The sequence below is a fragment of the Pleurodeles waltl genome, chromosome 12 (genome assembly GCF_031143425.1).
Source record: "Pleurodeles waltl isolate 20211129_DDA chromosome 12, aPleWal1.hap1.20221129, whole genome shotgun sequence".
Classification (NCBI taxonomy): Eukaryota; Metazoa; Chordata; class Amphibia; order Caudata; family Salamandridae; genus Pleurodeles; species Pleurodeles waltl.
This window is the reverse complement of record NC_090451.1, coordinates 566,275,033-566,300,096: the sequence shown is the minus strand read 5'-3', so window position 1 is coordinate 566,300,096 and position 25,064 is coordinate 566,275,033. Positions and strand designations below refer to the sequence as shown.

The following is a 25,064-nucleotide window of genomic DNA, read 5'->3' as shown; positions in this document are numbered from 1 at the left end:
TACACTTAAATAAGGCTACAGAAACCTCTTAGACTAAGGGAAAGGGGCAGCATAGTTTCACTTTCCCCCCATTATGTTATGTCTATGTGTAAAGTAAGCTATCATCTGCAAAAGTATCCTGGCTCTGAGCAAGTGTGTGCGCGTAGCCCTGAATGTGGTAAGTTTGTTAGTTAAAAAGCCAGGACCTCACCTTCTTGTGGAATTCAAGAATACTATTCTGCCTATGCCTGCAGCAATTGTCATCAGGAAAGGTATGGAACTCCAACTTACATGTTTGACATCAGTTAACTAGAGGAGATACACTATCATACAGGTATTCTGAGGGGAGCATATTTATTACTATTTTAAATGTTTGTGGTCCGAAGGTGGACAAGCCACGGTTTTATGAACAAAATATGGTCACTTGCATCTCAAATGATCTTATGCCGAGTGAACTTCACTGCAGCATTACAAGTTCTTTGATACTGTTGTCAGTTTTAAATCCAGTGCAAGTGGCACCATCTCCTTGTCTCTCACGGATGAACTGTAATGACACAGCAATTTGTTTCTGCAATAACACTGCAGATATCTATACCTCTATGGTTGCTTCTGGAGCTACAGTTAAGAGCCTAGCTTCAAGCAGTTCTCTAAACTCCATCTTACCATTTTTTCACCTTTTAAACTCTTCTGCTTTTTGTGGTCTTACTTATATACATTAAGGCCCCCATTACAACCTCAGTGGTCTTCTTAGAAGACCACCGAGCCAGCGGGCGCCAGAATACTGCCAGCATTCTGTATTTCTGGCTCCCTATTTCGACTTTTCCGCTGGGCCAGTGGACGGCAACAGTGTTAACGTCCGCTGGCCCAGCGGAAAAGTCACATCAACATTGCTGCCGGCTCGTAATAGAGCTGGCGCCAATGCTAATGTGCAGCGGGTGCAGTAGCACCCATCACGCATTTCACTGCCCGAAATGCGTGACGGGTGCTACTGCACCTGCTGCATGGGCAGTGTAGGGGCCCCCAGGGGCACCCCAAGTCCCCCTTACCGCCAGCCTTTCCATGGCGGTGTTTAGCGCCGTGGCCAGGCTGGCGGTCGGGGACTCATAATCCCCAGGGTAGCGGTGCTTGGCGGTGTAGTGGAGGGGCCGGCGGTATGGCCGTGGCTATTGCGCCACGGTCATAATAGCTGGCGGAACACTGCCAGTCTGTTGGCGGTGTTACCGCCAGCTTACCGCCGGCTGCCAGGGTCGTAATGAGGCCCTAAGTCTGGTTCACCACATGTTCCTCTACCACCAGGTATCAGGAGAATGATATGCCCCTTGCTGGCTTCTTACCTGCTCCAGCTATTAAATTCCTCTATGATGGAAGGCAGGGTTTCTATGACATGGACACATGCCATGGTTGTTCCGTTGCTAGGGAAATCTACTCTGAAAGCAACAGACTGGGCTAATTATTGTCCTATATCACTTTTGCCATCTGTGCAAAGATTTTGGAAAAACACATTAACCACCAATTGTCAGTGTTTTTGGAAGACCACGATCTAGAACATACCTCTCAGTTGGCTTTCCACCCTGGATTCTGTACTGAAAATGTGCTATAAGGTGTTGTGGAGCCCCGGAGAAGGTAGCTAGCTAGAAGGGGCACTGCCACCCTTAGCCATTTGGGCCTAAGTGTGGCATGTGATATGGTGTTTCATTTAGTTTTGCTTCAGAGTTTAGCAGACATGGATATTCAGAACTCGCTTTCTATATTGGTTTAGCTCTTTCCTACAAGACTGCTAGTTGCAGATGTTTTACAAACCCCACACATCCTCGGTTTTACAGTTGCCATGCAGAGTGCCGTAGGGTTCTTCCCAGAGCCCTACGTTGTTTTAATATTTATGTTCTGGCTTTGGCTGACACTGTACAGAGTTATGGTCTTAACCTTTTTACTTATGTGGATGACGTGCAGCATGAAAATCTCAGGCAAATGAATGTCTCCAGAGGAGTGGGATATGTATATGCACCATATATATATGGTGGTCGATGATATTAAATGCATGCAAACTCATTAAACACATAAGCAGTATAGCTCTAGATTTGGAGCCACAAGATTTATGGTGATTTATTTCGGGCTCCAGATCGTGTTCTGTCAGTATAGTGTTTAGTACAACAGCTGCTCCAAGTGTACATCTGGAAAGCATGTGAAACCTGTCTGAATCAATCTCTGAATTTGTAGAGCGCGTGGTTACCCTAATAGGGTTTCACAGGGCTAAGTAAAGCCAATACAGCTAAAACAGCCACGTCTTAAGCAACTTTCGAAACTCCATGAAGGAATTACACAGACACAGCTTTAAGGGCTAAGTGTTACAACAGGGTAGGACCAAGAAAGGCAAAAGACCTCCCACCTTGCCTAGATAGTTCATCACTTGGTACACAGCAATATACAGACTGACAAGCAAACAGCACACTTAGGAAAAGAGGGCTGAACCATCGCACTAAGATAGATAGGACCACAGCTGCACAAAGCCTTGTGCATATGATTCAGGAACATGGCAGAGTAGACGGGCTGCCGCATTTTGCACAAGCTGAAGCCTGTTCACAGAGTTTTAACTGGCACCTAAATATAGCATATTTCCTTAGTTTAACCTAGAAATAATCAGGGACTCCACAATAGTTCTTTGAGGTGAAGAATGGAGGATCCAAAGATTTCTCCTTAAACATTTGAGCAGACTAAAACAGAAGGATGTGATATTATTTATTTATTTATCTGATATAAATATGACTGCACATACTACGCGTGCATGGGACAAATGAGATCTAGAGCTAGTCTGGATGAGATATATTCCCATGATCTCCCACTAATTAATCACCTGAGATTGACCCTGACCAGTGAGATGAAAGTAGCCATTCAATTGAAATCTCTTGAGTATGTCAAATGGGGTGATATATATTGAGAGGGGAGATTTATTAATCTTGGTAGAATCACTGAGAATTGTTTTTTTATCCCACTTGATATATTCAGTTCGTGGGGTGCTATAAAGACTATCAAATGCTTAATAAAACTTCTCTACAATACCATACAAAACGAGGCCCTAATTAGAACACCTACCACTAGAGATGAATGCAATCTGGAGCTACAACACAAGCTCTCTGAAGCAGATTGGAGATTGTGTTACCCCCAGACTACTGCTCTCTTCCCCAACAGAACATTGTTCACGGTCTCAGCTTAATCATGCCACCAAGTCTACAGGTAGTGGCGAGGAGTAATTGGCTCAATTTTCAATATGATTAGTTTTAAAGATTCCCTCCGGTTCTTGGTGGCCTTGCTGAGTTAGGTGAAGTTCATCTGCAATACTGTTAGACATACACCGCTCTAGCATTGCTGCCTGCCAAGCAACAGCTGGGCAAGGCATTAGAGACACTATAATAGACTGCAACTATAAAGGTGGTGTTCAGATATTTCTGGTGTTGGGTGTTGAATGTTGCACTGTTTTAACGTGCGAATTGTAACGTCATATCAAACTATACATACACACTACAATATGCTAAAGAACTGTGGCCTACACTTGTCATTCGATATAAGAAACAGTGCTTGTTTTTGTTACATAGTAAAACCTAATGAACACAATAAATATATATGAGTTATATCATTTAGGCTAGAACCCTGCACCAGTGCATTGTTTCTAGTCATCAATTCAAGAGTATGACCTTTAAGATTGTATTGTAATTGCATTTATGTAATACTTACTTGGCCTCACAACGCATTGAAGTGCTTTACATTGGTGGGGGTGGGGAAGGTTATCTGAGTTCATGCGTATGTTTGGTGCAGTTGATAAATGAGCTAGAGGAGATTAGGTATTGCTGTGGAGAATTTGCAGAAATACACTAATAAAGAGAATAACAAACATACATTTGACCTGGAGAAAGATTTGTTAAGGGGGAGAAGACATGCAGTGGATGAAAGGGAAGAAGAGGACAGTTTGAAGGAAAAAAAGGAGGGACACCCTTACAGAAACAAAGTACCGGTCACTTTTACAATTTAGGAATCAAGAGGATGCTTTTTGAGATGTTTGAGGATGCAAGACTGTACAAAGAAATTACATCATTTGCATGCAAAAACAGTACTATATTAGGTATGCTTGATAGGCGCTAGAAGCAGGTGAACCGTCTGTTCACTTGCAAGCTACCACAAGACGTCAGCTTCATCAAGGACAATCATTAGCTCAAGGTTGGAAGTATGAAGTAATGTCTGGACGCAAACATTAAAAGAAGATTATGTGTATGCCGGAGCAGATGTCGTGTGATGTTCATCCTCACGTTTTACTTACAGTATTAATTACAATGGAAAGTTAGAAACATTGTGGATGCCTATGGTTTTGGTATGGATCACAAAGGAGGGGGAGGACAGCTTTTCCAGATAGTGCAGGTGTACTGTCTGCATTTCTGTAGCTGAAGGATGGAGATCCAGACACTGAGGCAAGGAGGATGGTGATAGTGCTCCCTTTAAAAATACAATGAAGATTGTGTTAGCAAGGGGCCACGGATTAGACATCCTGAAGTTTTGCCTTTGGTTAATGAGGCTCAGTGTAGGAAGTTAGCTCTGTATATACTATCTCAAAGTGAGAGATAGTGTGCACAGAGTCCAAGGGTTCTCCTTAGAGGTTGATAGTGGCAAAAACAGGTAATACTAATGCTCTATTTGTGGTAGTGTGGGCGAGCAGTAGGCTTATCAGAGGGTAGTGTTAAGCATTTGTTGTACACACACAGGCAATAAATGGGAACAAACACTCAAAAACTCCAGGCCAATAGGTTTTTATATAGAAAAATATTCTTTTCTTAATTTACTTTAGAACCACAAGATTCAGAATTCAAGTAAGTACATAAATTGTAAGATACTTGACATAGGTAAATATAGAACTCTGAATGAAAACAGTAATATACACAGTTTTGTCAAAAATGGCAATACACTATTTTAAGAGTGGACAGTGCAAAATTCAATAGTTCCTGGGGGAGGTAAGTATTGGCTAGTTTCACAGGTAAGTAAAGCACTCAGAAGTTCAGTCTCCGGGGTATAGGCAGCCCACCGTTGGGGGTTCAAGTCAACCCCAAATACCTAGCACCAGCAACAAAGGGCCGGTTAGGTGCAGAGGTCAAAGAGGGGCCCTATGGAGACTAGAGGTGCTCTGGTTCTAGTCTGCTAGCAGGTAAGTACCTGCGTCCTCAGGGAGCAGACCAGGGGGGTTTTGTAGAGCACGGGGGTGCAAACAGGCACACAAAATACACCCTCAGCGGCACAGGGGCGGCCGGGTGCAGTGTGCAAAGTAAGTGTCAGGTTTTGTACTGGTTTTAATGGAGGGACCTGGGGGTCCCTCTGGCGATGCAGGCTGGGCACAGGGGGGCTTCTCGGGCCAGCCACCGACTGGGCAAAGATGAGGGTCGCCTGCTTGTCGCTCCTGCAACGGTAGTTGGTTCCTCTCAGGCCTGGGGGCTGCGGGTGCAGATGCATTTTCCAGGCGTCGGGTTCTTTGTTACCGGGCAGTTGCAGTCAGGGGGAGCCTCTGGATTCTCTTTGCAGGCGTTGCCGTGGGGGTGCAGAGAGGTCGTCTCAGGGTGTACACGTAGTGGGAGTCACCTGGGGGTCCTTGCTGCAGTGTTGGTTTCTCTGGACACAAGCCGGGGCGTCAGGTGTACAGTGTTGGGGACTCACGCTTCATGAGTGAGGTGGGAGTCCCTTTAAATATGGTTTCTTCCTTGTTGTTTGGACAGAGCCGCTGTCCACAAGTGTTTCTTGGTCCTTTGGGTTGCAGGGCAGTCCTCTGAGTCGGCAGAGGTCGCTGGTCCTGCTGGATGCGTCGCTGTTGAGTCAGTTGTCGTCTCCATCTTCTCTGCTGGGATTTCAGGTCAGCAGTCCTTCTTCTTGTGTAGGTTGTCAGGAAATCTCTTTTCCTGGGTTCAGGGTCGCCCCTAAATACTAGATTTAGGGGTGTGTTTGGGGCTGGAGGGCAGTAGCCAATGGCTACCGTCCCTGAGGGTGGCTACACCCTCCTTGTGCCTCCTCCCTTTGGGGAGGGGGGACATCCCTAATCCTATTGGGCTAAATCCTCCAAAGCAAGATGAAGGATTTTCTCAGGAGGGGGTCACCTCAGCTCTGGACACTTTAGGGGGTGTCCTGGCTGGAGGGTGACTCTTCCTTGTTTTTCTCATTATCTCCTCCGGACTTGATGCCAAAATTGTGGGCTGTGTCCGGGGGGGCGGGCAGCTTCACTAGCTGGAGTGCCCTGGGGCATTTTAACACCAGGCTTGAGCTTTTGAGGCTCACCGCCAGGTGTTACAGTTCCTGCAGGGGGGAGGTGTGAAGCACCTCCAACCAGGACAGGCTTTGTTTCTGGTCTCAGAGTGCACAAAGGCACTCACCCTATGTAGCCAGAAACTAGTCTGGAAGTGGCAGGCTGGCAGAGATCGGTCATCCTAGCACTAGTTGTTGGGCTGACATGCAGGGAGCATCTCTAAGATACCCTCTAAGTGCATTTCTCAATAAATCTCACATTGGCATCAGTGTGGATTTATTGTGCTGAGAAGTTTGATACGAAACTTCCCAGTATTCAGTGTAGCCATTATGGAACTGTGGAGTTTGTGTTTGACAAACTCCCAGACCATATACTCTTTGTGGCTACCCTGCACTTACAATGTCTACGAATTGGCTGTAGGGGCATAGTGCTCATGCAGCTATGCCCTCACCTGTGGTATAGTGCACCCTGCATTAGGGCTGTAAGGACTGCTAGAGGGGTAACTCTCCCTTACAGGCAGTGAGTTAGGGGCATGGCACCCTGAGGGAAGTGCCATGTCGACTTAGTCTTTTTCTCTTCACCAGCACACACAAGCTGTGAGGCAGTGTGCATGTGCTGAGTGAGGGATCCCTAGGGTGGTATAATACATGCTGCAGCCCTTAGAGACCTTCCATGGCCACAGGGCCCTTGGTACCAGGGATACCATTTACAAGGGACTTATCTGTGTGCCAGGGCTGGGCCAATTGTGGAGACAAAGGTACAGTTTTAGGGAAAGAACACTGGTGCTGGGGCCTGGCTAGCAGGATCCCAGCACACTTTCAATCATAACTGGCATCAACAAAAGGCAAAACATTAGGGGGTAGCCATACCAACAGTGGCATTTTCCTACACTCAATCTTTTGCCTTTCCCAGATTACACTTTCAGTTGGACTGACGACATCCAAGTGCAGAAACCTAATGAGGCTCCTGGATTTGTGCGGCAGAATCACCTGAATTACAGGGAACTGAGTCCAATCCCACACCATGTAGGCTTGGCCTAATCTGATTTTCCAGCTAACTAGCAGCGCCTTATCTCTGCCCAAGAGCAGGGATGATTGTGGCAACCGGGTGCATGACAGAAATGACTCCTCAGGGGAATCGTGGTCGATCAGATCTCAGCCTTTTCTATCAGTTACATTAGTCTCACATATGCAAAGACAAACAGAGGCAGAGAATGGTTCAATAAGGCTTAATGAATTAGCTGCACCTTAGATAAAATGGCATGAATTGCAATAACTAGGATGATAAAACACGCTGAAGCAAATTAGTGACGAGAAGAGTGAAACACAGAAAAAGTCCCACCAAACTGTCACTAGGAGTTATATATGTAAGCTATGTTAGATCACAGCGTGATAAGCCCTAATCCTCCTTTCAAGTTTCCACCTGGGAAGACATCATCCCCCATACCTGAGCAAGGTAGCCTGTTGTCTAGAAAGACACCATCCACATGTAGGCCAGAGATCCGGTAGTCTAAGCAAGCAGATGTAGAGAAGGCAATCAGCGTGCAGTCGTGGTCATCTGGCTGGAATCTCCCTCTAACATGTATGGGACAGAGAAGTGTTTTTATAATAAAGCAGCTGATGTTCTGAGAAAATGTCCCCATGTAAGGATGTGTATGTTTCTGTGCATGTGGGAGACACACCGTACCATTTTGCCTGCAACTCTATCTGGCTGAGCCCTTGAGGAAAGCACAAAGTGAAAAGAACGTCTTGCTAGAAACGCAATGCTTTCCAAGGCGAAAGAAAAATTAGATAAAGAAAATAAAACAACGCAGCAAATGTGGCCTGTGCTAAAATAATAAAATGAAGCTGAATAAAATGTAACTGGGTTAAACAGCACAAACGGCGGGCCTAGTTGCTAAAATAACTTGAATAAAAGCATGGCTAAAATAGCTCTAACACCCTCCCCTTTCCGGTTCAAAGGTAGTAAAAAGCACAACATTAAAAACATAAAAGCAACTAAAAAGTTATCCTTGAAAACATATATACATGAATGTCAATAATAACAAGTTAAAAGACACTTAAGCTTATGAAAGGAGGCAATTTAAAAATCAGCAGTGGCTCCAAAGGCTCGAATTTAAAAGTCAGTGTCATTTTTAAAATCGCCAATTATATCCGGGACAATTGAAGCCAGGAAATGTTCCCTTAAGCAGGTGGTAAGGTAGCCAAATTGTTGCCAAGGAAAACCAAGAAGCACTCATCAGGCCTAGCAAAATCATAAAAATGTTACTAGACCTGCAGGTCAAGTAGCTTGAATAATCTACTCAACCTAACTGTAATGTACTTGACCCGGAAATGGGTCTCAAATTGTGTGATCCTAGGGAAATATTGTATTTTACAGTCACCTGTTTATTTCATTCTCACATATGAGTGCACCTTCAAATATGTGAGTTCAGCATTTCGCCTGTAAACAAAATCATATTTTGTTTGATTAAATACAGGAAACGTTTGCTCCATGTATAATAAATCTAGCCCACGTATAGGGTACACATGATCCATGCATGACTTGCCTCTTAGTTTACTAATAGCTTTGCCATCAGGGCAGGATTGATTCTCAGTTTATGTTTAAACACTCACTTTTAATAAATATATTACTAAAGCTAGATGTGGTAGCGCACTGTCATTTACAGACAGTAAATTTCCAAGAAATATCCAAAAACCTTCCCACTAACTTGCAGCTTTATTTATTTAACACAAGCTTTATTCAGTCCTAAACCATCAAAGCAAGAGAAAGCACACAATTCATATAAATACATGTACAGTAAAATCAATAAAAGTAGGTAGCAGCAATAAAACATCATTCGTTTTTAACAATAAGAACCAATAAAATCTATCAACGCATTACCCAGAGCATACCTAAATTAAAACTACAACAGTTTTTAAAAATGCATTCGTATAGACCATGCAGCCTAAAGAAACTTGCTAACTAAAGAATGATGCAACTGGGTGAAATATCTTTATTTCTCCCCATTTTCTCCTCTTGTGATGGGCAGGAAGGTACCCCTTCAAGCACAAAAGCAATAATCTCTGTACTATGGTGCAAGGGTGCCTGCGTTTGAGCTAGGTAGCAATTTGTGCCCCAGTGCAGGGGGCGAGAGCAGAAATGTGCCAAATCTTATAGATAACCCGCATTTCTGCCATTTCGCGGTGGTACAGGGTGGCGCAGCAAGCCACTTGCTGCACGGCTCAGCAACACAGGCCTCGTATATGAGGCCTTCAGTGTGGCTTCCCGTGGAACTAGATGACCCACTACAAGTACCAATGTGTGCCCAGAATCTTAATTTAACCACAGCTGCTGTGGAAGTAGAAATATAGGAAGGCTTATTCAAATAATTGTCCAACCCCTGAAGAATATGAGGACTTTTTAACATGAACGAGCCACTGGATCTTCTGGGTACTATGTAAGCTCAAGATGACAATAAAGCTATCTTTATATGGTTGTAGTTCCTACATAGATCATATACAAAGCCAATAGAGTATAGGTCTTAATCAGGCCAAATCTAAGATGGGCTAAAGTCAAGATAAAACCTACAGTAACTAAAGGGGTACTTCTCTCCAAACAAGCAAGGGCTCTTATTAAGTTATTCTCACCAACCCCTAGGGAAGGTGTAGAACAGTGGCCGAACAACTCTGCCCTGTATAAAGCTGCACTGCTAGCATGAGCCTTGTATATTTCAATCTCTGGAAGGATCGGTGTAGGAAGTTGGCTCTGTATATACTATTTCAAAGTAAGAAATAGTGTGAACAGAGTCCAAGGGTTCCCCTTAGAGGTAAGATAGTGGCAAAATTAGATAATTCTAATGCTCTATTTTGTGGTAGTGTGGTCGAGCAGTAGGCTTATCAGAGGGTAGTGTTAAGCATTTGTTGTACACACACAGGCAATAAATGAGGAACACACACGCAAAGACTTACTCCAGGCCAATAAGCTTTTAAATAGAAAAATATATTTTCTTAGTTTAAGAACCACAGGTTCAAGATTTGCAGTAAACACTTTAAATGCAAGGTACTTCACTTAGATACTTTAGGAACTTTGAATAAAAGCAATATCATATACAGTCTTTTTAAAAATGGCAATAAGCTATTTTCAAAGTGGACACAGTGAAAAAATCAACAGTTCCTTGGGGAGGTAAGTGAAGGTTAGATTAGGAGGTAAGTAAAACACTTACAAGTCTCAATTCTGGGGCCTAGGCAGCCCACCGTGGGGGTTCAGGGCAACCCCAAAGTTACCACACCAGCAGCTCAGGGCCGGTCAGGTGCAGAGGTCAAAAAGGTGCCCAAAACACATAGGCGCCTAAGGAGAAGAACAGGGGTGCTCCCGTTCCAGTCTGCTAGCAGGTAAGTACCCGTGTCCTCAGGGGGGTTTTGTAGAGCACTGGGAGGGGGAGGGGGGGGGGACAGAAGTAGGCACACAAAACACCCCCTCAGTGGCACATGGGTGGCCGGGTGCAGCGTGCAAAGCAGGCGTCGGGTTTTGTATAGGTTTCAATGGAGGGACCCGGGGGTCACTCTAGCGGTGCAGGCAGGCACAGGGGGGCCTTCTCGGGACAACCGCCACCTGGGCTAGGCAGAGGGTCGTCTGGGGGTCACTCCTGCGCTGAGGATCGGTTCCTTCAGGTCCTGGGGGCTGCAGGTGCAGTGCTGGTTCCAGGCGTCGGGTCCCTTGTTACAGGCAGTCGTGGTCAGGGGGAGCCTCTGGATTCCTCTGCAGGCGTCGCTATGGGGGCTTGGGGGGCGGGGGTCATCACTGGTTACTCACAGACTCGCAGTCGCCGGGGAGTCCTCCCTGAGGTGTTTGGTGTTTGTTCTCTGGATCTCAAGCCGGGGCGTCGGGTGCAGAGTGAGAAGTCTCACGTTTCCGGTGGGAAATGTGCAGTCTTTAGAAGTTGCTTCTTTGTTGCAAAGAAGTAGCTGGTTTTGAACAGGGCCGCTGTTCACGGGTGTTTCTTGGTCCTTTAGTCCAAGGCAGTCCTCTGAGACTTCAGAGGTCACTGGTCCTGGTCAGATGTGTCGCTGGTTGCAGGTTTTCGAAGTTGGAGACAGGCCGGTAGGGCTGGGGCCAAAGCAGTTGTCGTCTTCCTCCTTCTCTGCAGGCTTGTAGGTCAGCAGTCCTTCTTGTTTCTTCAGGTTGCAGGAATATGATTTCCTGGGATCTGGGGTGCCCCAAAATACTAAATGTAGGGGTGTGTTTAGGTCTGGGAGGGCAGTAGCCAATGGCTACTGTCCTGGAGGGTGACTACACCCTCTTTGTGCCTCCTCCCTGAGGCGAGGGGGCACATCCCTATTCCTATTGGGGGAATCCTCCAAAGCCAAGATGGAGGATTTCTAAAGGCAGGGGTCACCTCAGCTCAGGACACCTTAGGGGCTGTCCTGACTGGTGGGTGACTCCTCCTTGTTTTTCTCATTATCTCCCCTGGACTTGCCAACAAAAGTGGGGGCTGTGTCCAGGGCGTGGGCATCTCCACTAGCTGGAGTGCCCTGGGGCATTGTAACACGAAGCTTGAGCCTTTGAGGCTCACTGCTAGGTGTTACAGTTCCTGCAGTGGGGGAGGTGTTAAGAGTCTTCACCCGATGCAGGCTTGGTTTCTGGCCTCAGAGCACAAAGGTTCTTACCCCAGGCGGTAGGAAACTCGTCTCTCAGCAGCAGGCTGGCACAGACCAGTCAGTCCTGCATTGAAGGATTGGGTAAAGTACAGGGGGCATCTCTAAAATGCCCTCTGTGTGCATTTTTAATAAATCCAACACTGGCATCAGTGTGGGTTTATTATTCTGAGAAGTTTGATACCAAACTTCCCAGCATTCAGTGTAGCCATTATGGAGCTTTGGAGTTCGTTTTGACAAACTCCCAGACCATATACTTAATATGGCCACACTGTACTTACAATGTCTAAGAATAGGCAGACACTGTAGGGGCATATTGCTCATGCAGGTTTGCCCCCACCTGTGGTATAGTGCACCCTGCCTTAGTGCTGTAAGGCCTGCTAGAGGAGTGACTTACCTATGCCACAGACAGTATTTTGTAGGCATGGCAACCTGAGGGGGATGCCATGGCGACTTTGCCTTTTTTTCCCCACCAACACACAAAATCTACAATGGCAGTGTGAATGTGTTAGGTGAGGGGTCCCTTAGGGTGGCACAACATATGCTGCAGCCCTTAGGGACCTTCCCTGGTCACCGGGCCCTTGGTACCACTGGTACCTTTTAAAAGGGACTTATCTGTGTGCCAGGGGTGTGCCAATTGTGGAAACAATGGTACATTTTAGGTGAAAGAATACTGGTTCTGGGGCATGGTTAGCAGGGTCCCAGCACACTTATCAGTCAAGTCAGCATCATTATCAGGCAAAAAGTGGGGGGTAACTGCAACAGGGAGCCATTTTCCTACAATCGGCTACCAAGAAGCCCTCTTGGCAAATCTAAGGATGGCCGAAGCCTGAAGGTAATCATAAGAGAGGTCTTAGAGATCTGAGGGGCCCACAATCCAGAGCCCCAAAAGTAAACCCCTAAGTAATCAAATTCCTTACCCTTTCCAAAACTTCCCTACCCAAGCTGATAGTTACTCTAGCCTTCCTCCCCTTGTGATAGGCCATCTGCTTAGTTTTAAGGCCAAATTTCAAATCCATATAACTCACAGAACAGGTTAAATCTATTAATAAGGGTTTGCAGACCAGCCCATATCTTAGCAAGGAGGGTATTGTCTGTGGAAAAAAAAGGACCGGAACTCTCTGGCTAGCTAAGATTGGGGAATCATTTGGCCAGTTTATCAAGAACCCTACTCAATTGTTAACATATAGAAGAAAAAAAGTTGGGGCCAACACAAAACCCTAGTGCACTTCTTTGCTGATGTAACTTTCTCTGTCAATTCACAGTTTGGGCCCCAGCGAACCCATGCATAGTTTCCCATATGAAGTTGCATAATAATACTGAGCAGATTACTAGGTCTTCCCTGACTAGAAAGTACCTCCCATAATTTCCCACTTCGGAACCGGATCAAATGCAGCCCGAAGATCAATAAAAGCAACATAAAGTGCCCCCCTTCCCACCAATGTCCAATGTCTACCTCTTGGCCATTAAGAAGCAAAAGACCTGGTCCACAGTTCAGTTCTTGAGTCTAAATCCAGGCTGCAGGATGGTAAGAATCTTGTTTTCATTAATCCACACCAACAACTTTGCCAAGACCTGCTTACAGAAGATCTTTTGCACGTTGTCTAGCAGACTGATAGGGTGACAGTTAGTTGGCCAATTAGAATTTATTATTTATTTATTTTTTAACTGGGAGGATCTAGTCTCCCTTCAACAGTGCTGCCATCCCAGCCGCAATCGCATTGGCCACTACACTGATATAGGCCCCCATATATTCAGATAGTAACTAAAAAGGTCAGATGCAATCTTGTGCCAATCAGCAGCCTTACCCACTTCCGCAAAGCGACCGCTGCTGCTGTCTCAGCAAGGGTAAGGAAAACCAAGGACGGTGGTAACTGTAAAATTTGGACTGCTCCTTCCTCATTGGTCTTTTGCACCTGAGCGGGTTGTAGCAAAAGAGAATAACATTTTTCAAAATGAGCTACTCACTTATTCGGCTGGATGAACATCTCCAAGGGTTTGACCGCATTCCCATTGCCCTGGCTCATTATAGAATAAAATGACTTAAGAGCGATGGAGGCCTCTAAGTGGCCATCCAATTTTTTGTTCTGCCAATTTGCCTTACCAGTTCTTATCACAGCGCCATACTGAGTTCTAGACTCCCTGATCTCATTCCTGGCTCCCTTTCTAATTGCAGTAACGAGGATCTTTTTGTGCCCTGCACTGTACTGTAAATCACTCAAGGGATCTTGGATTCCTGAGGGCCTGCTTGTAATTCTTCACAAAGGCATCTTTAAGACCTGCGAATAGATTAATATGCTTGTCAATGATCTCTTCATAGTTCAGTTCCCTCAGTTTTCAAGCATCATAGCATCTAGGTAGCCACACTGCCTTAGATCCCTGAAACTGCCCTAGAAGAGCTGAATACGGCATTCAAGTTTATAATCCTACAGTTATTAGTCACCACCAGCATGTGCTGGCTTGGCTAATTAGGGGTCAACATAGCACATGGTTGCAAGTTGCGGACAGTTAAAATCAGTGGGTTATGGTCACTCTCTCCTCTACATACCACTATCATATCCCCCATGAACCTCCATATCCTGATTCAAGAAGGATATGATTGATGTGGCTGGAGTACATCCTTCAACGAAAGGTAGGAACAGGAGTGGCATTAGAGAGAGAATGGCCATTGCTTGCTCGAAGTCTGTGTGTGAGGGCGTCACAGATTCTGGGTGATCCACATGAAGCCTGGATCGTGTCCAATTAATAAAAAGTTGGGGATTTTTTCTGGTTACCAGAATTAGCAAAAGAGGTATTCCTATTAGGAGGAGTTATAATCAGCTCTTGAATGTCAGGTGACGAGAAAGACAGCTTTATTACAGAGCACATCAATGTAATAATTCAACCAAACAAGCAACCCACCTCGTGGTCGCCCTACAGGTGAATTTCAGCAGTGACACAGTAACTCTTAAATCCACTTCTGTAAACATTTTTGACAACCCTTGTCTCCTGAAAAAAGCAGATACCTTGACCATCAATTAATATGCGGCACTCATGGTCCCTTTATTTCAAATTAACCCCATCGACATTCAAACTGAATGAGTTGATGATGGAAGAGGAAGTGTTGCTGCTGCATCTGTGTCAACTAATGGAGGGTCAGCAAGGATAGTAGTAATCACTGGTGATGTATTCAGGGATAGGATAGGGTGGTCTGGACCATAGGAATCAATGGAGAGTTTAATGGTAACAACTCAGGAACGGGAGTAACAACAGATTTACTAGTAATCAATTTTGGAAACACATACCCAGCTTACAACAATAGGAGATAGATGGAGCAGAAAGATCTGTTGCTTTGTGGGCAGAAACAAGTCAATCAATCTCTAGGAAACCATTAAATGACAAAAAATGATTAGCAGTGGGAATAGAGAAAATGGACACCCTGGTGTGATGGACTGAATTCAAAGACTCCAACTGCAGATGGTGACAATATTAACCAAATGGAAAGGGTTTAATAGTGCACTGGTTTACCAAAGTTTGGACACACCGGAACAACCACCCCCAGACAACAACTAGACACTTAAAGTTTATAACCACACAAGGTCCCACTAAACTCTTCTTCAGGGGGTCCACCCAACCAACCCTGTGAACCAACAAAATGTCAGATACAGAGGCAAAAGACACATCTGCTTTAGAGTGAAGCTAGTGCAGAACCTTGTTTTTTTTTTTTAACTGAACAGGAGTTTCAATAGTATTTAGGGCACAGGACATTTGAAAATACTACCACATACGCACATGCCTCAGTGGAAGATTAATTGAAGGTTAACATGGTACCTACTGGGCCGTTTTTGCTATCCACCTCATCCTCTCTTGTTCTTCCCCCCACCCACTGGGCCATCACTGGACACTGACAAAAGAGAATGCTTATTATAGAGATATGGCCTCAGATCCTCTTTATCTAAAGGCAAGGCAGGACAGAGGTCAACAGACTGAGTGGGGCAGAGGCACAAGCCAATACAACTTTAGACAGGTCAACCTTAATGCCCCTTAACCAGTCATAGATGGGTTTTAACTTGGCCTCCAAGGTGGCAGTTATTTTCCCACACAGAACCCCTTCTGTGTCCGCAGAATCAGCCCCACTATGTCTAACGGAATCCAGCAGGGCTGCCAGAGAAGGTAACTGATTGCTTATTGGTCTGACAGTTGACAGCTGCCTCTTCCTTTTAGCTGGCAGGCCCCTAGCTGGTGTGCAAGCCAAGGTGGGCAATGATACAAAGGGCACAGAAGGCGAGTGACAAGAAGATTCAGGTGCAGGGCTACTAACTGGTGAGACAGGCAGCTCTGATGATGGTGAACAATTCAGGGAAAGGTAAGTAGCATGGGCCTGAGGATCGGGTGCGGGAGATAAGCGTCATTAAGCTAATTCAATTTCTCTACTTATTACACCTACAGTGTGCTGGAGGAACAATCGAGTAAAGAGCTTGTTTTCAGTTTCGGTAGGTTGGTTACAGCCTTGCACTTCCCTATTCCTATCAGTAATTGTTAATTACCAGAAGCAATCAAATACACAGGCCAAGGAGTGTTGGGGGCAAGGAGCACAATAACAATAAAACAGTTCCTCAACAATGGAGTGGAGAAATGGGTAGTGGAGCCAAGTGAGTTGGCCTGGCCACACCTCTTCTGGGGGATGACGTGCACAGGCGCGCTCACTCTTCTCCCAGGCATGCAGGCAGCAAGCATAGAATGTATGTGCCTGCCTGGTGCTGTTGTGGTTCCACGCCTCCTGGCAGGCACTTGATTCTGTGCTCTGGAGCCCCAATAAGTGCCCCTATAAGGCTATGTCTGAAGCCTAGTTCCCAAAAGGTACACAGGACCTCAGTGGCAAGGTGGTCTTCTGGATCTGCAAAACACTGATTTCAGTCTCCAGGAATCAGAATACAATCATGTAATGACAGTGGAGTAAACAATGTTTTTGCAATTACTAGCTAAAGACTCTAGGCTTTTTTAGGGGTCTATTAATAAAATTCCAAAGTCTTTATGAGCAGGGTTAAGCACTAACTATTAGATCATGTTTTATAGGTGACTATATTCTATAGTAGGCACAGAAATTGAAAAACAGCCTTATTGTATTTAGACAATACATTATTTTGCTCTAAGCAGCACATATATTCCCTCAACTCATACTAGATGACATGGTGATAGACTTACAAGTACGCCATCAAAGACTTATAAAAAAATACATCCAAGCATCTCTTTACAGTACTTACAGTGATGATTCGTTGACAATGGGCAATGCTCCATAGCTGCCATTACTCAAAGTGTTGGACGATGATGTGGAAGGTGTGGTTGGTGTTTGGCTCACTGTTATCAAGAGAGGCTTCACAGGAGATGGTGCAAGCTCGTGGCCTGCTTCCACAAAGGCGACTGAATTATGTGGCAAAGTTGGTGGGCCAGACTGGTCTTGCACATGGTTTGTCAACAAAGAGGGTGGTGGAGAAATGTTACTGTTTCCTGTGGCTTGCTTGTTCTGCCTGTCCCCTTCAACAGCTTGTGACAATTTCTTTCTGTCTTTACGATAACTTGACAATGCATCCTCATGGTCCCCATCTTCTTGCTTTATGGCGTTCTTTGAAAGGAAATACAACAATAAATGTCTTGTAAACAGCAACGCCTGATCTTTTGGAAATAGTGACCAATTTATTATCTTCACATGTTTCAGAATTCCCTCCATGCTAGGACCCTTTTGCAGCACTTACAATACTTGAGATGCGCATTTAGTAGATCATGCTGACAAGAAGCCAGAACTGTGTGTGCAGCAATACATTAATAACATCTTGATATTCCAAGCCATCAGTTTGACACAATTCGTTAGGGCTGCACAGTCACCTCCATTACCATGCACAATGACAAAATGTTACCTACCCTACGGCCCATGATCTCAATCAGATGCCTTCTCCAATCTATAGCCATTCACAAGCACTCATTTTGTTGCAGAGACATAAGAGGAAACCCTTCAAGTTTCCCAGGTTACCCCTTCACGGATGCTACAGTCACAATTATTTAACATACTAGAGATGATTGCGAATGGGGCAATAAGCACTTCTGCTGCCAAAACTAGACTTTGCATACTAGTCTGTCACTATGTTAGTTACTCTTCATTCCTCCTTTGTCAGTCAATCCAATGACTCCTTTCAGCCTATCGTCTCCGGCACCCCACACCTCTAATGACATCCAAAGTGTCAGGGTACCAATGAAATTAAGAGGTATAAAACAGTCTTTGTACAAACTCCAGGCTCCATGACAGGAAAACGAAAAATCTTACTTGCTAATTTGGAACCTCAGATTCAATACTGCAACATCTTGTGAAGACTGGCACAGTCTGTGGTAAAGAACCAGCCAGGGGTGTAGCTTGGGAGTGGGGGGTGCTACACCCTCTGAAAATGGTATTCTTTGGTAAATAGTTGGATATAAATGCTTTCAGTTGGGTAATGTGAAGTGTCTGTCTGATTCCACCTGGATTTTTTACATGCCCACACTGACAAAAACACACTCCCTTTGTCCTATCTATTCATTTGAAGGCCATAAAATGTTGATTAGTTTGATAATGCGTGTTGAGGACCCCTAATAATCCTCCCTCCTCTCTTTCCACTATCCCTTAAGCCCCTCTCTCATGTCCTGCTTCTCATATAATGGGTTTTAACAAGATGTCCGAACATGATAGTTGGGGAATTTGAAACTCACACCGTTCCAATCATATTGACCAAGCTACACCCCTGGGACTAGCAGACATAAAGCACATTAACTGCTGACAGATTACTATGAGAATCATTGTAACTGGAAAACGACACCTCCTGATCTCTTAGAAAACCACATAACCAATAAAGTATCTTCTTACTTATCACAGGCCAGGCTAGTACTGCTCTTAATCATGCTGGACATGGATTTCAAGGAAAATGCACAACTTTCAATGGTCTGTTATAAGGACTGTCAATTTGTTTGCAGCAATCATACGACAGCATTATGACCAAGTGGTATATGGTTGCATTAATACTGTACAAGTCATCTTGATCTAACCAATAGTCTTCTCTGTTCAGTCCATACATTTGTGACATAGTGCCAAACACATGGGAGAAGGTTAATACATGAGAACCTGAATCTTTGAAGTACTCTAAAGGTGCTTAGGTTTATTATGTCCACCTGTCGACTAAAAGGCATTTTGCATTGATGCGACTGGGGTTCCCTTCCAACAGGCCTTTAGAATCAGCAGTTTTTAAAAATAAAAACATCCCTGGTAAAATGTCACAGCTAGTAAGAGTTTGCGTAATCTAAAATATATTTGTAATTTTTGCTTTCTTAATTTATCCTTAACCCGTTTATGTTCCTTACAATGAACTGAGGAGTCGTATCCCTGTTCCCACCTGCAGCTCCACCCGTCAACGACATACTAAGTGCTACAAAAAGGCGAAAAATATATGGTAGTAGATTAAAGTTTATTACAGAACCAGAAACGACAGTCAAAAAACAATTGCCTTACTTCATACACAGTGAATGTCTGTTTCAAATCTGGATCTGTTCCTATGTTCTTCAGATATCGCTGGACAATCTTCTCCATTCCCAACTTTTCCAGACTGTCCGTAACGTCATAGAACGAGTCCTGATCAGGAAGAGCTGCGAGTGTCTAAACAAACAATAATAGCATTAATCTTTGCATTAAACTACACATCAGTAGTACAATACTTCTTGTCACCACTCCAGTCCTTGACCACAAGAGTATGGTTAGCGCTGGAAGACAGACAGTTGGCTTGCGTGAAGGCAAAACATGAACCAAAAATCAAGTTCATGCAACATACAAATGAACCTTCTTTTCTCATCCCCAAACCGAATCCAGTGGGAGTAACAATCCATTGCCACACCCTTGAATGTTCTTCAGGGATTCCCGAGTGCTCAGTACATTCATCAGTTACCACTTTAGTCTATATCTAGATAGTGTGCACCTCGAGCCTAGGTTTATAGGCTACGTCGGTATGACTCTAAGGAAATGACCCAAGATTTAGTCTATATCTAGATAGTGTGCACCTCGAGCCTAGGTTTATAGGCTACGTCGGTATGACTCTAAGGAAATGACCCAAGATTTAGTCTATATCTAGATAGTGTGCACCTCGAGCCTAGGTTTATAGGCTACGTCGGTATGACTCTAAGGAAATGACCCAAGATTTAGTCTCTATATTTGGCTCTGCATGTACTTTTCAGGCCACTGCTGTGAAACTAGGTACCTAAAAAGTGATGTTAAAGAATCTATTAACATACATGGTACAAGTTAAGCAGCTAGCAATAAAACTCTTCAGTAAAGAAAATATTTCTTTCTTTTAAAAAATCTGAAGAAAACTTTGGCGTCAGCATCATTGGTGTCTAGGCTCTATAGCAATCATAATTAATCTGAAATGGTACCTAATTTGGACTAGCATCACTTGGGACACAGTGCCGCACTGTATTTAGAGCTAAGCCCAGTGATGATTTACATCTCGACTGAATCAGGCAGAGGTTTGTGAACATTCCATACCTCCACAGAAGGAAGAGTCTAGAGATTATGAAAACATGGGGTACCGAAGGACATTTAACACCAGCGGAAAGGGGCTGAAGCGAACTAAGAAAAATGGCATTATGCAATGGAACCACCCCTGCAAGCCAAGAAAATGAGTCGGAACTGAGAGAGTTCAGCCCTGGTAAGGGTACCTAGCACCTGGCCAAGACTTACCTTGTTGGTAGAAAATACCACACAAAGCACAGCACCATATCTGACTCTAAAAATAACTAAATATGTAGCAAGCATCCGGTCTCCCTGGTGATACTGCTGTACGCCATGATAAAAGGCATCTGTATTGAGCAACTACATAATAAACCCATGTCCAGCCGAGCCTCCCATATAACCATACAAGCATTGGCAAAGCCAATAGGTCTCACTTATATGAAAGGCAAGAGAGAGGCACCTCAATGGAAACAATGTCCACCAGAGCTGCTAGTGCCATGCCAATAATCGGCAAATATGACAGGCAAATGTGGTCCGATATAGCTACACATCTGGACCTCCTCTCCTGCTGGAGGAGAAGTAACAACAGGTTAAAGCAATACTCCTAGAAGGGGGGGGAAGTGCCAGTTGCTCTGTTAGGCTCAGCAATGGACATAGTAAACACTGGCTTGTCAGCAGGCTGGGGGTCTCAGTCATGCGCTAAGGACATACTCTAGAGTTTGTACAACATCCACCAACAACCCCCTCAGACCCGATTACATCACAAACACTTGCAGTTGTTAAAAGCAGATATTTGCAACATGCAATAGAAATGAGCCATAGAAAAAGTCCCGAAACATCATGAACATTTCGGATTCTATTCCAAGTCGTTCTTCATAAAAAGAAAACCTAGAAAGTGCAGAGGCCAATTATGGTCTCTGCACGCCTCAGTCTCTTTCTGAGAAAACAATTGTTTAGGACGGTAAAGTTCTAAAAGGTACCACATCTCCTAATAAGGAACGAATACATGGAATAATTAGATAAATAAGTGGAGTAAATGACCAAACACAAATAACCATAAAACACCTACTCACCCTGCATAAACCACTGCAAGGCAAGAACTGTGGCTAGCAGCAGCGATCACGAGGGGCATTAAAGGATTGTTTGTGAGCAGGAGTGAGACAAGCCACATAGTCAAGGAAGAAGGGGGTTCAAATGGAAAGATTCGGGCAGGGCCAAAATGCACCTGTCAGAGCAATCCCATTTTACAAAAAAAAAGATATCTTTAAGGGTACTATGAGGAGATGGATTTTGAAAGATGCGACGAATCAGTCACACAATACATTAATGCAAATGTCCCTATATCCAGCATGTGTGCCGCGTTCCCTTCTTATTCATAGGTGGTATTGCTTAAGTGAGGTGTACTGGCTTGACGGATAGTAATATAAAGTGCAGGAAAGTGAGTGGAACATTTCGATTATCTAGGATTGTTGTGCTGGACAGAGCTCTAGAGTGGTGGATTAGTCTCGTTTTCATTAATAGCACTTTCTTGTGAAGCAAATCAGAAGATTTTGTAGATCCACTGTGTGGGTGTCGTGACAGATCCCCAATGTCTGCAAAAGCAAATATTAAGCAACAGAAAGAGACTTGGCTAGCCACGTTTGGAAATAGAAGGAAGTGGTGCCTAAATCCTAAGTGTCAAGAGGCTGTATTGCCAATTTACCTGAAGGCTGGAAGACAGACACTTGTAGCATTTAGAAAACACATGCATCCTTCAAATAGTGTAAAAGGCACATGACCGAAATATGCATCTGGTCACAACCTGGAGCTTTGCACCTCCAACATACATCAACCACCTTTAGTTCTGCATTACAATTTGTTTTGAGGGGCATGTTAGAGTCTTGTATTATGTTTTAATCTTTCTAATATAACAAAAATGTTTTGGAAAAAATAAAATGTACTACATAATCTGGACAGTGACTAATACTATCTATGCAACATTTTAAAAGGGGTAAACTTAAACCTATCTTCCCTTACAGCTCTGTCACTTGTACAACGCAGAAAGCCAAATCCTCTTCGGTGTATTCCAGCAATAACTGCACAATGCAAGACAGAACTGGAGAGATCGCGGCTAAAAATGGACAGGGGCAAAGCCTACCCCAAATGGAGTATGTGAGTTGAAGCATGGCCATTACTGTAAAGGCGATAAATGAAATTCAGAATCTGAGGCACTAAAAGACTTCCGGGATAGATGACTGAATAGGTCATCCACTCTGGAAAAGCCTCAGGATAACCAGATCATCCATTTATACATAGTGCCCCAATTACAATATCATATGGGCCACAGAGGAGTGGCAGGACTGGTTCACAGGGACAGCTTAGCTCAGGTGGCGCCCTGTGCAACAGTCTTTTTTGGCAGCCCCCTCCCCATGACCATCTCCTCGGATTCACTCACTACCACCTGGGAAATGTGACCCTTATCTCTCCACAGCCCCTCTCTCACATACATTCATTTGTTTTAAAGCGCTTGTAAAGGCTGGCTTTACTAATACACTCAGCCATTCACAGAAAATATAGCTCTGTTCTTTGCAGCAGGCCCATTAGCTTGCTGCACTACTTTATGGTGAGTCAAAGCTGCCGACAAAACTCCCATCTCTCTCCCTAGCAGGAACATTAATCACAAGAGTTATCATGACATTTTAATTGCTTCCTGAAGGCTGGACGCCAAGGAACTTCTCAGAAGGTGCTTTTAAATCACAAGTTTCTAAGTTATTGCTAAACACAGCACCCCCCTGAGGTGAGCGTCCCCCAATCCAGGTCAGCACCGTCCTAAATCCGGCCCTGCTTGTACATCTATATTATTCAAACTTGCGGCGGGCACATATCAAGGGTCATCAAGGGAAGGGTGGAACCCTGAGAGGATCCACAGCGGTACAGTGTGTCAAGACCAGGAAGTTTCCCAGCTAAGCACATTCCATGACGATCCACAATAGGGAAACCAGACAATCATGGACCACACATACCAACTGATGAAACTGGTGTGGTAAGTACCAGATATCCATATTTGGAATATGTAGGCCATTTTCTTCCTCTCCTGGCTCTGCTTACAAAATGAGAGGCCCAGTAAGAATGAAAGGGGGTTACATGCAATTCAATGCACATAATGATCAGTGGTTTGCACTATTTGAAACCATTCCTGTCTACATATTTTTTATGGTTGTCGTAATTTCATAAACTGCCAAAGGAATGTCCAGACGTGCTACCCCTGTTCCCTGTACCACAGAACCTAAGCGATAAATTATGAGTCCTAACAAAGATGCAACAAGTCTTTAATTGCGTATTTCCTTCTGATGGGGCGTTGCCTGGCAGTTCAATATGGAATGTTTCCAAGAGCAGCAGGACCAGTACTGATTTGCATTAGGCGGACTTCTGTCTACTAAGGCAAGTGAATTTAAGGACTAGTTGGAATGCTATCCAGAGCAATTACCAGTAGTTCAGACCATTTGCAAGCATTCTTTCCATCCCCCATTGTGTGTGCTTAATGTAACACTCTGAAAAGCCATGTCAATGTGCAGAGGTGGGTCCCTTGCTCGCTGTGCCACAAATCTATCTAAACTATACCTCACTGATGATACTCAACAAGGCCAAAACCAGAATGAAATCAGTTTAAATGCTTGTGTTTCCATCTGGCAGGGCCTTGCTTGTAAGTTTGGGTTGGACTATTCCTGTGAGGAGTATGGTCAATATGGACACGTTTTGCTGGAGAGTGCTGGAGACTGAGGGCCAGGATTACAAGGCCCAGTGCAGATTGAGGCAGGGGAGGAGCCCATTAAAGCCTGTGAGTGCCATTAAGCCAACCGGGGCTTCGTGCAACGATGTACTCTCCCAGGCGCGTGCTCGGGCCAAGAGCAGGCCTATCAGTGCCCTGTAAAGGCTAGGCTGAGCCACCCCCGTTAGTTATGTTGCTTCAAAAGCTCGTATTCCAACCGATCTTAGCACCAACCACTTTTTGCCAGGAAGTATCTTTTACTATTGGCATCAATTAAGTATTTGCAGAAATGATCAAAACTCTAGAAAAGAGAGATCATACAGCATATTGAAAGTACTTTCAACTATTTCACGTCAGGAATGTTGGAGCCCAATAGCGGCTATATGCAGACTTCTGAAAACTGAATCGTAGGGTGCAAATGTCCAGGTGGCTAATCCTAAATATTGATGAGGGTCTAGTCCAGATCCAGGGTTCTAGAGTCTTCAATTATTCTGACTTGACTTCAGAATGTATACCAGTCAGAGAAGTATAAAATGGCTTTTTATTTGGGAAACAACGGTACTGCTGGAAGTATACTCCTTCTGAGTAGATTAACCCTGGTGATTTATTTAATATATCCTTGCAGAAAGCATTTCTAGATTTAGACCAGAACAGGGAGCTGATCCATCCTAACTATGCTCTCCTTACATTCTGCACTGTGGTGAAAAATGTACTAGATATCTGCCATGGTCTCACTCAACTGTGTGAAATTGACACAAGATTGTCATTCCAAAAAGCTCCATGGTGTCCAAAGAAAGGGAAATTATTAGTTCGCCAAATAACACCTGAGAGGTTAAATCCCCAAACCAAAAAAGTTAAAGCTCTTCTTTAATAAAAAACTTCTCCACCTATGAAATAATAGATAAGCCAGCTTGAAATAATTGCTGTTAA

General features: G+C 44.3%; 1 protein-coding gene across 1 annotated transcript in view; it reads right to left on the bottom strand.

The window, feature by feature from the left end:
* LOC138268219 (FH1/FH2 domain-containing protein 1-like) overlaps positions 1-25,064 on the bottom strand; it is a 1,001,023-nt gene that overhangs the window by 745,954 nt on the left and 230,005 nt on the right. Inside the window, exons 9-10 of the mRNA XM_069217669.1 lie at positions 19,394-19,537; positions 17,127-17,485 (exon numbers count right to left, since the gene is read on the bottom strand). Of these exons, the coding sequence (XP_069073770.1) occupies positions 17,127-17,485; positions 19,394-19,537 (503 nt within the window). The remainder of the gene's footprint in view (positions 1-17,126; positions 17,486-19,393; positions 19,538-25,064) is intronic.